The 18,106-nt window shown below is 45.1% G+C and overlaps 1 protein-coding gene across 1 annotated transcript in view; it reads left to right on the forward strand.

Moving 5' to 3' along the window:
• Positions 1–321: 321 nt before the first annotated feature.
• LOC138717408 (sex comb on midleg-like protein 4) overlaps positions 322–18,106 on the forward strand; it is a 43,849-nt gene continuing 26,064 nt past the window's right edge. Inside the window, exons 1-4 of the mRNA XM_069850921.1 lie at positions 322–501; positions 8,376–8,505; positions 10,701–10,901; positions 13,845–14,039. Coding sequence (XP_069707022.1) covers positions 346–501; positions 8,376–8,505; positions 10,701–10,901; positions 13,845–14,039 — 682 coding nt within the window. The 5' untranslated portion in view covers positions 322–345. The remainder of the gene's footprint in view (positions 502–8,375; positions 8,506–10,700; positions 10,902–13,844; positions 14,040–18,106) is intronic.

The following is an 18,106-nucleotide window of genomic DNA, read 5'->3' on the forward strand; positions in this document are numbered from 1 at the left end:
TGTCACCTGAGCCAGCTCCCTGTACTGTATTCATGGTCAGTGAAGAGAAATGGGCATGACAAGGGTTCTGTCTTTCTTTGGAGAAGCTGAGCCAGCTGTGGTCAGGTGAATCCCACCCAGGAATCCCTCCCAGGAGCGCATATCTATTATGTATTTCTTGCTGCTTTATGATGGATGGTAACAGGGAAAAATGACAGCATGAGAAAACTGCCTTTGGATGAAAAACCTAAAATGTAATATAAATAAAAAACTCCCTTTTTTTTTTTTCCTCTTTCTGCTTTATCAGCAGCCTTGGGCCAGATGAGCCACCTACCGTGCCTGCCCCCCAGCCTGGTTCCCGGGGAGATGCAGTCCCCAAGGATGGTGGGGAAGAAGCGAGGGCGGCCCCCACTCCAGCCAGCGTCCATCAAAGTGGCAGCTCACAACCTCTACTCAGCACCAGCCAGTGCTTTGCCGGTCATGAAAATCCCAAAGAAGAGAGGAAGAAAACCCGGGTACAAGGTAGATATGTGATTTTCACACTCCTTCTCCACCTTCTGCTGGTTTTAATGCATTTTTTCCTAGTATTTCAGGAGAAATCCAGGAATGGAAGCAAAATTGTGCAAGTGTGGGGCAGTGCACTGCAAATGAAGTCAGTGGAGCTGGTTTCTCTTCTACTTGAGCTGATGTAAAAGAGAGGAAATCTGTCTTCTTAAGTTTACAGCTTTTTAAGTTGCGTTGTTTGAAAATAACTTGTTTCCCACAATGTTGTGTGAGTTGGCTGTACACCTTCTAGGACACATTTCTCTCTCATCCCTGTTTTCTTCTGTCTTACTAACAGTGACTAGAAATTAAACAAATTAAAGGAAAAGGAAAGTAATATGGGGGAATGGGAATAAAAGGAGAAAATACAGCTGATTTCCAGAGGAAAAAAAAAGGGACACTGTAGAAAGTAATGAGATTACACTTACTGAGGGAAAGGCAGTTTTGATTATTTGTCTGCTCACTCTGGGGGAAAATCATACCCAACTCTCAATAAAACCCTTGTCAGGAGGCCTGGCTAAATAAAGAAACACTGGGCACCTTAAGCCCTTCACCTGCTGCCGGTGGGCTGGGGCTCTGTCACTGGGCTGGGGCGCTCTCACTGTTCCCCTCCTGACGTTCTCAGCACTGGCAGGAGTAGGGTCGCCCTTTTGCCTCAGACCAGGAGAAAATGGGACTGTGATGCTGAGGGGAGGGGAAATTATTCTGGAGAGTGAAAATGAGCTACATTGTAGTGAGGGGTCTTGTTGTCAGTAGATTTCTCCGTTATTCTCTCTGTCACTGCCCATAGCCAGCTAGAGGCACCGTATGTTTACTGTGCCCATTCCTTGTTTTTAATGGGAACGGGCACAGACGTGCAGTCTGTCACACAAGGAGGGCAAATTGCCGTTAGAAAATAATAGCTGCTTAAGTTCCCAGTGTCAAAACAGAAAAGTGAGTAATAGGAGTGGAGCGCTCACAGGGTCTGTCCCAGCCTTCCCTGGAGAAGGTCTTGGACCCAGGTGTTGCCCGGCTCTTCACTGGATCTCTCCTACTTCACGGGAGAGAGCAAGGCCCTGTGTACAGTGCTGCCAAGTGAGCTCTGGGTACAGGGACTGAATATCTCAGCTCCTCGGGTCTAGGTTTTATCTGGTGAGGCTACCCTTATTGTTGCCCTTCCCTCCTTTCCACCTCCTGCCAGACCTTTTTCCTCCCATCCTCCAACCTCCATCCTCCCTCCTTTTTCTTTTCCAGTCAAGCCCTCCTCAACACCCCCTGCGTCCCATTACCAGATTTCCCCGTTCCTCTTCACCCACCCTGTGCAACACCCATTGCAGCAGACATCGGTACCTCAGCCCTTAATGCTTTCTCCTCATCTCCTACCTTCTTCTGTGTCTCTCCTTGCTTCACATATGCCTCTCTGCTATAGGGGTGCATTTTGAAGTGAGCTTTTGCAGTGTCCTGAAAACAGACTTTGTGTGGCTAGGAAACTGTTGCAGCTGCAGTTTACCATTTCTTGCCAATGGCATCTGGGCTTGTATCAGAAATGGCGTGACCAGCAGGGCCAGGGAGGTTATTCTCCCTCTGTACTCGGCACTGGTGAGACCGCTCCTCGAATCCTGTGTTCAGTTCTGGGCCCCTCACCACAAGAAGGATGTTGAGGCTCTGGAGCGAGTCCAGAGAAGAGCGACAAAGTTGGTGAAGGGGCTGGAGAACAGGCTTTATGAGGAGCGGCTGAGAGAGCTGGGGTTGTTTAGCCTGGAGGAGAGGAGGCTGAGGGGAGACCTCATTGCTCTCTACAACTCCCTGAAAGGAGGTTGTGGAGAAGAGGGAGCTGGCCTCTTCTCCCAAGTGACAGGGGACAGGACAAGAGGGAATGGCCTCAAGCTCTGCCAGGAGAGGTTCAGGCTCGACATAAGGAAAAAATTCTTCACTGGAAGGGTCATTAGGCAATGGAACGGTCTGCCCAGGGAGGTGGTTGACTCACCTTCCCTGGAGGTGTTTAAGGTGCGGGTGGATGAGGTACTGAGGGGCATGGTTTAAAGATTGGTGGGAATGATTGGATTTGATGATCCAGTGGGTCTCTTCTAACCTGGTGATTCTATGATTCTGAAAAACCTTAAATTTGGTAATGTAAATGATATAACAGCAGCAGCCAAACAGAGCCAACCTGACAACAGACTCGGGTGCCCCTCTTGGGATTACTGCAGAATTTTATAACAATAGTCCGAAATAGAGCTGCATGTCCAGGCTTAGACTGGGGCAAACACTCTAGTGTTCTGTGGAATGCAGGATATGGAAATACTTATTTTTCACTTCACTATGAAGTTAAAACTATGGGACAGAAATATCTGAATTGCTTTACTCTAGGCTCCTTTTATTACAAGTTTATTATTTATTATATTGTTATATTTATTATATTTTTATGTTTATTACCTATATAATATATATGTTATATATTTATTTTACTTTATTTATTACAAGTAATAATTTAAATTATTATCAGTAAAGATGGGTCACTTGTAGGCTTTTTAGATCAAAACCATCTAAGTCTGAGATAATAATACTTACAAGATGTGGTGAAATTGAGTCGCTGGGATGATTAAAATACACATGCCAAGTTTCAGCAGACCCCGTGGCTTCTGCCCCTGCTTGTCTTGCTGACCCTCATTTCTTACTCCTACATTTACATTTGATTTGTAATTTGCTGGGCATATGCTGGGGATATATGCTGGGGAATACATTCTGTTCCACCCATCCACCTGTGAAAAAGCCTTTCTCCAATCACTACGTATTTGTAAGCAGAAGAAACAAAAAAGGAAACTTGATTAAATATTTAATCTCCTAAAATGCTGCAGTAACATTGTGCTTTGGACCTAGGTGGCCAAGCACCTGATTGCTGTCACCCATCTTCTTCTGAAGGGGAGTTTTTTCCCTTGGCTGGATACTATGCATGCCTCCTCTCCACTTTTCCCAGGGACTTAGTGGAGAGGTGACAGCATCCCTTCTTCAGTGCTGAATCTGGGATGATATTATTTCTTGGTGAATAAAAAAGACATCCTTTTATAACCAATGGCTTAGTTCTCTGGACCTGACATTTGTGAGCTGTAGCATCCATGACATCTGGCCTGACACTGTTTATTTGTGCTGTAGGATTCATACACCAAGGCAATATTTTCTGTGAGGCGGTTTTGCGCGTTGTGTGCTCAGCTGAAATGAACTCCTCTCCATCAAAGACACTTCCCCAGCATGAGTCAAAGATTACATTTTTTGATGGGGAACTCTAGTTTGATTTAATTAGCTTGCTAATTGTATGACTTTCAGATACCGTGAGACTTACATACATTTTAAAAAATGACTCCCTGTCCAAATGGCAGACAACCAAATTCTTTATAGCAACCAGATAGCTGAATTATTACAGAACAGATGGAAAAATACTTCTGAAATTTTAGCAAACTAGGAATTTACAGCCTAGATTTAAATTTATTTTGACCGAGATGTGAATAACAGACATTTTTAATAACATGCTCTTTATAGCCAGATGACCCTTTGCCTGTTTTCATTGATAATAAAGCAAATTTCTTTGTCTTCCTAAAATGACATTTCATCACACTTCACCACCAAGCAAAGACATTTTCCTTGCTATCCTGTTTATTTTTTTCACAGCTTTGGTTATAAAATTTCTTCAGCAGTTTTCCCAAAACCAGTTTTATACCTGATGTGGAGCTATTTGCTGTAAAATGCTATGTTTTCCCCAAATACAATATTCTTTCTGACTGTCTAAATCTCTAGGAAAAAGTCTATTCTGGCAGCCTCGGGGGGGAGGTTAGTATATGGATCAGTTTTATTTCTCTGGCTGTAAGTGAGGGGCAGTGAAGGAAGGCTGTGTTAGGATCCAGGGGGGATTTGTGATGTTAAAGGACATGGTAGCAACAAGCACGCGGGGCAGTGCTGTAACAAAGCACCCCTGCTGCCCTAGAAGTCACTATTAATGCTGGCAAATAAGGAGTCAGGATTTGGACACAGTGGGACCAGGGTTCCACAGACAGCCTTAAGGTGCCCTGGCTATCCGTGTGGCCCGGGCTACAGCCTTAGATTTCAAGGTTACACAGCCTTAGATTTCAAGGTTACACACACTCTTCTTAAGGTTACCTGCCTCATTCACCGTAAAACATTTAGGGGATGTAGGAGGCTGCATGCAGACTCCCCTGCACCAGAGGAGAAGAGAGGTATCGGCATAACATAAAAAGAAAAGGTGGGAAAGATCTTGGACTGTGTTTTGCCTTTGCCAGCACAGCATTGAACCCTTTCTGCCCTGGCAGCTGAGCTAAGCCCTGACTTGCCTCATGCTGAACCTCCTCACCTGCAGCCAAATGCACAGAGAGCACGAGTGCAGCCAAGGACCCCAGCATTGTGGTTCATCTTGTTTCTTTCCTGTGTATTTTATTATATAACCTATTTCAGAAGGAAAAAAATACCTGGGAAATATTCTTCCTCCTCTTCCACTTCTTTATTTTTTTGGTGTTGGATGACAGAAATATCACCTAGATAAATCCTGACTGCTCTGAACGGGTGTGCAGATTGTAAAGGAAACTCTAGGACTCAACAGGATCCTCCTCTTCTGCGGCCACTGCATACTCAGATGAGCTTACAGCCAGCATCAATGGCACAAAACTCCATGCTCTCTCTGCATCTACTGCATGTGACTTTGGTGAAGTAGACACGCTTATTTCCTACCCTAAATCCATGATCAGCTTTCTCTGGTCTCTTTTCCATAGTAGAAGGTCCATAAGAGTGGGACGGTTAGTTGTACATCTTGTTTTAAAGCAACCACTGCTTTTTATAGTAGTGTTGGGGTTTTTTTATAGCTCATGCTGTGCATATTAAAACTTATGACATTTGATACCAAAAAGCTGATTTGAATGCCTTACCACCAGGATTTCCCAAAATGCTCAGACAGATTTTCCCTGTCTCCTTTTCTCTCTCTCTTTCACTCTTCTTCATCACTTTTTTTCACATCCATGCATATGTGCTCTCTACTGCCAAGCTCTCTGTCAGTCAGCTGGTTGGTTGGGTTGGCTTCTTGATTGAGAATAATCAGTCCAAGAAAAGACGTGTTTAAATGAAATACTTTGAGATTTACAGTCAGTGATACTTAGGGATTACTCAGGGTTTCAGTGGCCAGGAGGTACTTAAGCCATGTTTGCTAGTGTACTGTCTCTTGTAATCAGGCATTGTTTTGTTTTGATCTAATGAAGGCATATTCTTTGCTGCCCCTAATAAAATGGCATTTATCAGCATCCAGAGGCTGTAGAGCACATACTGTTGCAATTAAATTTGCAGTAAGCTGTTCGCTAAAACAGCAAACTGCCAAGAAGGGGCTTCCAAGCTAGAGAGTTTACACAAGTCTTGCCCTCTGTTTATTCGCTCTTGAACATAAGCCTGCTTGGGCCGCCAAGAGCAAGGGAATAGGCAGAGAAAGAGACCTGCCAGGCACTGTCCCACTTCTACCGGGCTGACAGTGCTGGTGGGGCTGCGCACGTTCAGACCGTGCAGAAGGTTCAAGGGCTGGAGAGGGGACTTCTGCCCCTGTGCTTGGAGCCACAGGGCTGTGAGCCAGTGAGGATGCTAAGGAGCCAAAAAGCAAGTGAAACAGAAATTACTAGGTGTTCTGTCTCCAAAAGAGTATCTATATAGATAGATGTGTGTGCATGTGTGAGTACATATATATAAAAATATATACAAGTATACATGTATATCTTTATATAAACGTATATACTTTTATATCTGTGTATATATTTTCTACAAACACACATGTATATATGCATTTATTATACAAGCATATATTCATTTATTATACAAGCATATATTCATTTATTATACAAGCATATATGTGTACGATCAAAAGAAAGCCCAGAAGCCTGGCATATGTTTTACCCAAAGTTTCACAGCGCTAGTCCACTTCACCACAGAAAAGCAAGTCATAGACATGTTGCTATAGAAAATAACAAACAATGCTGCTTCTCACCTTTTCACTTGGGATAAACCCAAACCTGGATGGGGACCCTGATTTTTGAAACATCATTTTTCTCTCTTTTCTTCTCTTTTCTTTTTTTTCTTCTTTATTTTAATTGATTGGAAAAGAAATACACTTTGCTGCTGGCCTTTCCAGATCCCAGTCTGTAGGCAAGAAAACTCACAAAAAAAAAGGACAATATAGGCAGGTATGGATGGGCACTAGCCAGGGGCCAGCTCAGGGTGCCTCGTACACTATGGATGCCATACAGCAGAAGGTCTTAGATTCACTTATTGAACATATTCTTCCTTGTTCTGGCTAAATCCAGAGGGATTGAGCAGTGCCCTGCAGAGAATGGTGACTGGGTGAGGTGCCAGCAATTTTTTTTTTTTTTTTCCATCAGGGCTTGTCACGCCCATCTTTCCACAGAGGCTGCTCTGAGGGAAATTCTAGGTTGTTTAAAAGAGCAAGTTCACAAAGGGCTTGGTGGAGGTCTGGCAGGCAAAAATTACACTCATCTCAACAAGCTGGCTTTTTTGTTTGTTTTGATAGGCACCACCCCAGCACAGGCTACTGTGCTACTGAAAGCAAGACCATGAATTCTATCTTAGTGAAGCCGTTGCTGGGTTAAACCAGTAACTGGGGAATGATCCAAATTCCCAAATATTTAACAATTAAAAACTCACTTGGATGGTACAAAGTCCAACAGACTTCCCTCACCCTTTCCCAGCTTTCTGTTTTTACCATTACACTGAAACAGTGACAATTATTTTAGACAGTTGTAATCATAATAATTGGAAATTCCATAATTCATGGAAAAAATGAATCTTTATCTAAAATTACTTCTACTATCCACCAGGAATTGCTCAAAGTTGGTTTGTAGGTAGTGGCCTGGCTTCATTTCTACCTAAAATTCTATTCCAAAATATATTTTGTACATTATTTCCAGCTTGGGTATAAGCCTCAGGAGAAGCAATACTCTGCAAATTTACCAGGGCTAAAATTACCTTTTAATCTTATGCTCATCACTTACATCATTTTTAGCTGTGACCACTGAAAAACAACAACAAAAAAATCACCTGCCAGAAGAACAGCTCGGTGTAGTATATGTAAATATATAAACCATCCAGCTGCGTGCTTGGCTCTCTGCTTCCCCCAAGCTCCCTTCATAGCAAAAGGAAAAGAAAGAGTGGTACCTTCAGGTCATATCCGTCACATCAACCCTTTATAATTACTGGTGAGGCATTGCCAAGTACCAGCAATAGTGATATTGCACCATAAATTCCCATCGTGTTTCACTTCTCCAAGCTGGGCCCCAGGTCACAAAGATTGCAGTGCAACAGTTTGTATTTACTACCTGGAAATAACACACTACGGACCATGGTCTGAACTTATTTACATGGGTGGCAGCCCAAGGCAGCCTCTTGGTGCCACTGGTTTTACACAAGATTTACACCCCTGTAACCAAGAGCAGGATTTAGCCCTAAATTATGATGTAGTTAAAGACCCTGTGTTTCCAAGTTGCGGTGAATTGTTTACACCCACGTGAAGTGGGTTGTAAAATGCCGTTGCACTGATTTGTTAGAGTGTTAGACCCAATTTGCTCAGGTGTAAATAACTACCCGCTGGGTGGCATAATATTTGCATCCCATAATTTAACGCACTCCTATCTGCTGCAAATCAGTCAGGCTTCTGGCTTCAGTATCCTCCCAGGAGCAGAATGGATGCTCCTGGCCTGGAGAACGTGATGCAATAGCAGATTGCTAATGAGTGGGAGTTCATGGGGAGAGACATACATGGAATAAAATTAGAATATCTTGTGTATACTTTCATTACCCAATCGGTTATTTTTTTGCAGCTGAAGTCTCGTGTTCTGATGACTCCCTTAGCAGTCTCTCCACCGAGAAGCACACCGGAGCCAAATATCAGTTCAATACCCCAAGATGCAGCTACGATACCCAACTCAGCCACCCCACAGGCTCTCACAGGTACCCAGACTCTAGTACTCCTTTGCCAAGGGGTAGGCAGCCAGATGCTGCGCTTTGCAGAACAGGCAGAGCTCATGAAAATGTGTTTTTTTGCAGACTAAACTGGTGACCAGTGACAAAGAACAGCGATGCCCTGCAAGGCTGTATTTTGAATGCTATATGTCAACTTTTGCAGAGATGTCAGATCCATTCTTCTTGAAATGCATGCATTCCAATGAATGCTACAATTCCATACCCAACACTCATCCCATCAAATGTGTTGCAATGACCAGACTAAACCCCAGTGTGAACATGAAGCAGCTGTTGCAGCTGTGGGGAGAATAAGGATGGAGGAGCCACAGTCTAACTGTAGGCAGGATTATCAGCACATAAAACCGAATGCCATATTACAGCAGCAGACCAGGCCATTTCTGACTGTAGCCAGGGAAAACATAACCTTATCCTTTTTTTTTGCTTAAATGACCAGAAGTAACATAGGTCAACACTTTTAAGCTGATGCAAATGAGAAGAAAATCAACAAGACAGATGATTTACCCTGAGATTTCGGCAGAGAAATGGATTAGATAACATTAGACTCTAAACACAACACATAAATCCCATTATTTCTTAGCTGGGATGCACAGAGGAGAAGTTTTCCATCTGCTCTTGTAGCAGAATGATACTAAATGTAGTGACGATGACGATAATAATATATTTTATTCTCATTTATCCCTTCACATGTGGAGACTGCAGGGTGCTTGGCAAACATCAGTTGAGTAGCGTTTCATGAGGCTGACCTGAGAGGGGTGCCTAGTGCTGCTTTCAGAGGCGGACAGGGAGGCACAGTCCACCAGTCCCACTAGGTCACTGGGGTGGCCACAAAGGCAGAGACTCTGGGGGTTGTTTCAGGCTCTGCAGGTGCAGCACCCTGCACCTCTCTCTGCCCATCCCCATGCTGCTGGCACCCTTTCATCTAGCATTTTCCCAATGGTGTGTGTAGGCTCCCACTCAACCAAGGTTTGCAGGAGGTGGTGGCAGGCTCAGGCCAACTTTTACCTCTCTATTTGCACTGAAGAGACTGTAGGAAGCTCTGTGAGGGACCCAGCAGGCTGCAGAATCCTCTCTGCAGCTGAGCCCTGGACAAAAGCTGTGGCTTGTCATGGTAGAAGCCACAACCAGCAGATTAGGTGAGGTTTGACAGGGTGGCATGCTGGGAAAGCTGTACCTCAACAGCCCTCTGCAATTCATGTGTGGTCCTGCTGTTTTTTGGTGTGTTATCCCTTTGGTTTTTTGGCACTTGGAAAGTGTAAAGTGCTATGTAACGATAAGTGTGATTGCTATTATCCTCCTGTTTACCCAAGATATACTGCTTGAGCCCCTTCTGCTGTTCAGTGAGAGATGGGGTAGCAGAGTGTGCTGTGACAGTTGCACTAGATTTTCATTACGGTGATGCAAACTGTAAATTATTTCCAACTTTACACAGCTGTCATCATGTCCTGCACTCTGCTTGATGATTTTTTTGTCACATATCTGATTTCTGTCAGAGGATAATATTATATTGTCTGCGAGATGACAGCTTTAGCACACTCACCCAGCTATTATAATATGTCTCAATTTAGTCTGACTTTAGGCTATGTCTTAGTCACCCTTAGTTACCACAGTGTTACCTCTGCTTCCTCCAAGAAGCCAGTCTTAAAATAAGTTCATGCTAGAGAGAGGAGAACACTGTTTTTTTGGCTATTGACAGCAGGCCTGATAGCACATAGGAAAACTGCCTTTGCAGGCAACAGCAGGTGAGAGGAGGTGTGCAGGGCTTGGCTGCGGGGAGGCTGGAGCATCCCTCGCAGATCCCTGTGCAGTACGGTCACAGCAGTAAGGCCACCCCTGCTAGTCACTGTCTTGTACTTGCTGAGCATTTTTTTCTGGTCACCAGCTGTGCGGACAAGGTAGGTTGCAAGAGAGTGGACCCCAGGCACATAAAGGAGCTTCTTCAGTTGCATGTAGCTTATCCTCACCTAGGACACTGAGCAAGGCTTCCCTTCACTCAGACAATGGGTGATCAGTGCAAGGCAGCCTGGCTGTGCCATGGCAAGTGGAAGCAATTCACCTGTGAACCGAAAAGCTTGTGAAATAGATAGGAATGTATAAGTATAACATTTGCTAGGATGCTCTCAGGGCCATTTTGTAACAACCTTGTGGGGATTTTGTGTCCACAGTCTGCATTTATGTCAACAAACAAGTGAACCTGGGGCCATACCTTGACAGAAAAAAAGTGCAGCAGCTGCCAGAGCACTTCGGACCAGAACGACCATCAGTGGCCCTGCAGCAAGCTGTTCAGGCCTGCATCGACTGCGCGCTCCAGCAGAAGGTGGTCTTCTCACTCATCAAGCAGGGCTACGGAGGCGAGACGGTGTCAGGTAAAACATTTTTGTAAGGGGTTTGTGGCCATGTGGGAAGTGCTTGAAATCTTAACCTGATCCTCAGTCTAGGGAGTAGTCTATTCTAGCTGTCCCATTCAAATCAGCAAGCTGACAACCAGCTTTGAACGGCACTTATGCCTGTGTAAAATAAGCTGCTGCAGGAATTGTCTTGGTGTCAGATGGAAGTGTACCAGTTAAGAGTATTGCAGCGATATTAAGGGGAAGAACAGGGCTAACTCCAGAGTCCTGTGCTTACCGCTCTTTGAAACGGTGCTGAGGCCAGGTCTGTGAGTTGAGATTTTCATGCAGCTGTACAAGGATGAGCAGCATTGCAAGCCCGGTCCATGCCACCTGTTGCTGCCACATGTTGCTCTAAAGAAAAACTCTCACAGAGCTCAGATGCTGGCGTGTCCTCCACCTGCAGTTCATGAGCCAAATCTGCTCTCAGCTGTAGGAATTGCAAAAGTCCCGTGGCAACTCCCCATACAGCAGGACTACCTAAGTATATCAGAGAGGATCAGAGATCAGAGGGAACTTCCCAAAAGCTCCTCTTCTTCCTGCACTAACACTTCCTGATGAGTCTCCCACATCCCTCACCGGATCCTCTGTCCCAGCTCTCAGACTGAACATGAACTTAAAATCACAGCAAGAATTTTGTATCGCAGCACTGTTTTAGCTCATGGAGATGCAGTACAATGATGGGAACATAGGAACGACGCTCTCCATTGAGCTGCTGTGGATGAGTCAGGCATGAAAACAAAGCCAAGGACCACAAGTCTAATCAGTTTTGCAGGGACCACAGCAGCTCAGCTGTGCCATTGGGACTCTTATGTGGGAGCCCCCTCTCTGGCCCTCTGTGCAGCATATAAATCTTGCTTCCTCCCTTTTCTCTAGTTCTCTCAAATCACAGATGTGCTTTCCCTAAGGGACATCAGATATACTCTAAGAATAATTTAGGTTTGTTCATAGGAACACAAGACTGAAGCAATTCAGTGCAAAGCTTCACTTTTGACTGGTTCTGTGCTGTGTATATGATTTTCTTTACAAGCAGGAGAACCATGCTGTGCACCAAGCCTGCCACGCACCTTGGTCTCAGCTCCTCTGCACTGTCTCAGCTTCAGGTACCTGAGATAAAAGCACCTGGTCAACATTGCTCCCAACTTCATGCCTCTTCTAATCACTGAGGAGGGGTGAATGACCTCCTAGTCATGGTGGGGTTCTGAGATTGTAGCTTTCTCCCAACCCAGCAGCAGGGCAGACAGATTTTCTCATGGGCTTACCAATCTTCCCATGGCTCAGCTCACAGATGCTCAATCAGCCATGGAGCATGATCCCTTACAGCAGCTCAGGTCAGCAGGAAATCTCTGAAGTTATTGCAAGGATTATAAGCCTAACATTGCAATTTATACTCATTAGTAGTGACTGGAAGCTGTAGGACTGGAAAAAACTTCCCCGGTGATGGAGTTCAGGGAGTCATATCATGTAGTCCTCCATGCAAACCTATTGAAACTTAAATGGGTCCTGCTACAACTGATCCTGGTGAGTCTGTTGTGAACCCTTCACCTCCTTCATGGTTGGGACTTCTGACATTTTAAATTCCTGGCTAAATATATTTCTTGATATATTGCTTTGTCCAGGAATTTTAATTACTCGGCTCTTACCCTTGAGTTCAATCTTGGATGTATTTCTAGAGACCAGTCCTCATCCTGCTGGGCTGAAATACACAGTTTCTTTCAGGTCCTCTCTGCATGCTGCAGAAGATCGCTGGATTAGTGAAGGAAGTGTCTTACCACAGCTCCACGTAGCAGAGATGGCAATGGCTGCAGTGCCACAGCGGAACTTTCTGCTCCCTGAACATTGCTTTAGCCTGCCTGTGCACCTCTTCAGCTGTGAATTCGCCGTTCCTAAGCCTGGGTGACCAGAATGGTGTTCACTGGTCCAGCTCAGGTTTCACTAGGAGGTGAAATATAGTGGTATTGACCTCCCTTGTCTCTTCTGGAAATGCTTTGTTCAACACTTCCTTGAAATCTATCTGACTTTTTCATTGCTGTGTCACTTTGGTGTTTCATGGGCGTGTGGTGAGCCTGTCCAATCATTTCTCCTCTCATCAGGTTATGCTGACCCTCCTCAAAAGATTATGGATTGTTGTGTACTTTCTAGTATTTTTTTCCACTCGGTTTTATGAATGCAGAGCTCAAGATCACCTACTCCTTTACGTGCAATCTCCCAGACCTCGTCTCCATTGATAATCCCTCCTATCTTACAGCATCTACAAAATGGTTTTGTGCCAGCACAGACCACTGCTGGTTCCTCTCCAGCACTTGCAGCCTCCGGTCATCTCTTGTTCCACCATTCATATGCAATCATTTCCAGTTTAACAAAAGACTTCTCATACTTTACTGATTTCTAGACAGACCAGAAATGACAACCTTCCCTTGCCTTTAAATGCAAATACATCAGTAAAAGATCCATGATGAAGCTGGTAGCCCTCTCTTCAGTACAACCCTGGTACCTTTTTTTCATTCAAATCCATGTCTTTAATTCTTGTCTCCCTATTATCTTTTAAAATCTTGGATGTTGCTGAAGTCACTGTAATAGTCCATCACTGGCAGATCAGTTTCTTTTCCCTTCCTTAGACTGGAGTAACATAATTGCCTCCTTCCAATCATACAATACAGTTTTCAGTTGGATGCATGTATTGGAAATCCTTGTGCTGCTGGCCATACCTGTTGACATCTTCTGGCACTTCAGGAGGAAGGCAATCTGGGCCACAAAAACTCAGCTCTTCAAGCTCTTCAAGTTTATTTTGGTCTTCAGGTGGGGTAATTATGCAAAATATTTGAAGACATACAAACACTTATGTGAAATTTTCCCCCCTGCTCTCATTCTTCCTCCCACTGTGTATCACCAGGTATTGAATTACTTCTGCTTGCTTTCCAGTTTCAGCTTCTTTTGAGGGGAAGCAGCATCTCCTGAACCTGCAGATAGTGAACAGCATCGGGTATGTCCTGCGCTTCCTGAAGAAACTCTGTCGCAGCCTGTTGTGTGACAATCTCTTCAGCAACCAGCCTTCCCAGCAGTACAATGCCATGTCGGAAAGCCCCGAGGTGTATGAAAACAGACAGATGGAGGCAGGTAGGCTACTTGATCGACTTGGGCTCAGGATTTAATAGAGCTGAAGAAATGACTGTCTTTTTTTGGTCCTGTATGGTGTATGCTAGAGAACTGCAGGCCGCTGTGGGACCTTTCCAGGGGGAGACAGTGGACTGACTTGCAGTATTTTTCCCAGTGGCTATAGAGGAGGCTTTCAGGTGAGAACTACTGTGTTGAGGAGCTGCAGCAGTGATAAGGATATCTTTTAATTATTATTTTATAGCTTTTTTTCTTTTATTTCTTTTGCTAAGGAAACAAGATTCATATAGTGTTTGATAGGAACGGTTGGACTCGATGATCCGGTGGGTCTCTTCCAACCTGGTTATTCTATGATTCTATGATTATATGATTATATGATATAAACTCCTTGTCCTTGTTAGTGTCAGTTCTCTCCCATAACTTCTGGCCTCCTCAAGCATACCTGGCCCTGGGGTAGAAGCCTCAGAGAGATTAAGTTCCTTCAGGTTTCAGGTAGGTAGGAAGGTAAAGAGGAAAGAATTGCTTACAAAGCAACAAAATCTGCCTTCGCTTGAGGGGATCTCTTACTGGGCAAAACCAGGGAGCCACTCGCAGCAGTGCAGTTTTGGGTCAGTACTGTTAGCGTAAATCTAAGGTAGGGTTATTAGCTGCAGTGCATTCAGCCTGGATCTTGATCTGTTGCCTTCCCCGGTGACTGTAAACCTACATAAGAGTTGTGACTGCCAAGGGGTTTGCCTTGCTCTTGTGGGAGTGTTTCAGCCAGCTTAAAATGTTTGTGGGCACCATCAAGGTCTCGTTGTGCTTGACTGTATGGGGTGAAGCCTCGAGAGGCTGTGGCTTTGAGAAGTTGCACCCAAGGATGGTGACGGACCAAAGAGGCACCTGCCCCGAGCAGCACCAGGCTCCCAGGTCAGTGGCACACCTGTGCTTCCTTCTTGTCCATAGCTCAGTGTGCCGGTCCAGGGTGCTGGCCCCGTGTAGCCTCCATGGAGATGGGACATGCCTGCAGTCCTCATCTGTAATCAGTGTCTGGAAAGCTGCCCTGGGGCCTTGCTATAGACATTGCAAAAAAAGAAAAAAAAAAAAAAAGAGGCAAGTTATGGCTCCAAACCTCTGCTTGACCTGCAGGCTTCCTCCTGACTTAAATTAATTTCCCTTCTCTTTTATTAACAACACTGTGGGTGTTTGGGGAGCACACTGTCTCTCATGCATTCAGTTTAATAGCAGATAACATGCTGGCAGCTGAGAGAAAGGTGTTTTAGTGTCCACAATGACAATGCACAAATTCCTTTTTTGACAGGAAGACCCTATATGTGTGCTTCCCTGCGGGCTGTGGAGAAATTACCTTTTTATGCAAAGAAATCCAGCTCCCACTCTATCTTATAGGGGAGAAAAGGCAGGAACCCAGACCGGAAAGCAATGTTTTTTTCTTCTGGACTAGGATATTTACAGCAACCTGAACGTTTCTAAGAGGTCAAGGGGTTTCTGTAGCACTGAGTGAGTGCAGCCCAGGGGGCCTGGCATTTGAGTTCACATTTGCATTTTCATTTGCATTTATATTTGCACTTTATTTTGCACAGCAAGGCTATTCGTGATAGAAGGCAACACCACAACCAGAATTCTTACAGTGGCTGTTACACTCTGAGCATCTTCCTCCCTACATCATTTCAATGCAGGCATCCCTGACACAATTTCCACTGGCTGCCCATATAATAAGGAAGGAGATCAGGCAGGAGAGGTAGATGTAGGGAAGGCTTCTCTTCCCTGGCTCTCTCACTACTAAGGGGCGAGCAACTAATAGCCCCTCTGGAAGCAGCATGGGCTGGGCAGCCTGAGCTAATCAGGGCTAGTGCTGGCCTGGGCTGTCCTCCTCTCTACCTGGGAGTGGGATGGAGTAAGAGGCGGTAGCTCTTGGGGCTTTATATCTCAATCACCAGCAGCAGTGTGGTACAATGGAGAACGTGAGCTGTGAAACAGCTGAGGGCAGCAGTTACACGTAGGGTTAAAATTCCCCCACCAGGCTCCATCAGTGGGGTCTGATAGACACTGGCCTGCTAGGTAGAGAGCTTTAGCATTTAGGTATGACCTGCAGAGATTTGATTGCTTCTCCATTGAAGTGGGGACATAGGAGAGATGATGGAGAAGATACTTGGTCCCACAGTGAGGGAGGCTGTGATGAGCAGTTCTTTTTCTGGAGCTGCTGGGCAGTCAGGTGATTCTCTGAGCTGGCAGCCCCAGAAGGGGGTTCTCCTTCCACCAAAGATTATCAGAAAATCAGGGTGAGGCAAGATTTGAGGACACTTTCAACACTCTGCTGACTACTGGTGCGATGTACCAAATCTGGTAAACCTGAGTTGCTCTGCTGAAGCCTCTGCATGTGCCTAGGGTTTTCTTTACCAGACAACCTGCTGTCTGAATTGCTGTGGGCTCCAAGATACGGGCTGGAGAGCTGGGGGCTTGTTTTGGCGTAGCTGGGTAGTTCTTTGGAAAATCCACCTGCAAGTTTACTGCTCTGCCCCAGAGCACACATGAAGGCACAGAAGGAGACAGTAACTCTTCTACATAAGGCCCTTGAAATGGGGAATTCTGGGGAGGAAAAAAGCTGCTCCTTCCCCATGGCAACTCGTGCTCAGCTGGAGGAGCTGTCTGTCTGCGGCTTTACAGCAGGGGAACTGGAGTAGCAGGCATAGTGGTATTGGGCTGACGGTTGGACATGATGATCTTAGAGGTCTTTTCCAACCTTAATGATACTATGTTTCTATGATTCTACGATTTAGAGTGGCAGCCTCACAACTTTCATGCTGTTTGCAGTTGGAACCAGACAGATACATATTATTCCTGTTCATCATGTCAGGCTGTATTCAACAGTTCTGTTGACACCAGTGGTGTAACTCCAGTTTTCGGCACTGGGACCTAAGCCACTGAGTGTATGTTTAATGCTGCATTGACTAAATCTCCTTCTGTGTCCCAGTGTTTCTGTGCAGCAAGGTCTGTGTCAGACAGTATTTCTCTGCAGCAAAGTCAGCACAGGTGAGACCTCTGCTACATAGTACGCAGACAGGGTTTTCCTGTAGTGGCAACAATTAGGAGGACAGAGCAGTTCTCGCAGACAGGTGTGTGAGGGTGCCTGTTGGGATAGAACTCACATGGAAGGAGCAGGGCCATAATAAAGCAACACAGGAAGACATGCAAAGCAGCCACATTTTTCGTTCTGTTCTCTAGCTTGTAATCAAGATGTACTTTCTTTTAAAATCATGTGCTTGTAAGTTGCTGTGTATTAATGAATTTAATACATGTATTGACTTCATTGCAGTAACTCTTGATTTACACTGGCAGAAGTGAGAGGAGAAGTTGATGTTGTGTCCTGTCATATTAATCCACCTACACCACACAGGAATCACCTTTTAACCTTGCCCCGAAGCACATGCCCCTAAGACATTATTCACCTGTGCTCACAGCAAACTGCCAAACACTAATGGCTTTGTACAGGCCAGGTGGGATTTGTTGATATATGCATATATCCCTTACAACAACGTTTTACATGTCTAAGAAGCACACATTAATTGGGCTGTACTCAGTATTGGCCTCTGATTCGAGCCTTGTTTGCTATGCATTACCCTCCCTGTGCCTGAACCCCAACACTCTGCCTGCCCTGCCTACTCTCACACCAGCACCCAGTCCCCAGTGAGGAGAATTCCTGCCTCACAGTAACAATTTGTGGGGAACTGCTGTGGGATGACTCCCAGGACTTCATCCGAGCAGTGCCTGGCTTTGGGTCTGCACCTCTATGTAGAGGATTGGTTAAGAAGGAAAGGGCATCAGGACACTGGCTCTTTAAGGTTTGATATTTTGGCAGCGCCTCAATCTCAGAATAACCTTGACATTTAGAGGAAGTTGGTTTGTAGCAAGGCAAGGTGGGTAATGTATTAAGTAGTACAGCTGAACGCAAGGCGGAACAAGAACAGAGCATGCTTGGCAATCACTACCAATAGGCACGTCGCACGTAGTAACTGCTGACCAATCAGTGTGTGAGTAGTGGACACAGACCAATAAGCACTTTACGCGTAGAC

Source organism: Phaenicophaeus curvirostris, chromosome 2 (assembly GCF_032191515.1).
Source record: "Phaenicophaeus curvirostris isolate KB17595 chromosome 2, BPBGC_Pcur_1.0, whole genome shotgun sequence".
Lineage (NCBI taxonomy): Eukaryota > Metazoa > Chordata > Aves > Cuculiformes > Cuculidae > Phaenicophaeus > Phaenicophaeus curvirostris.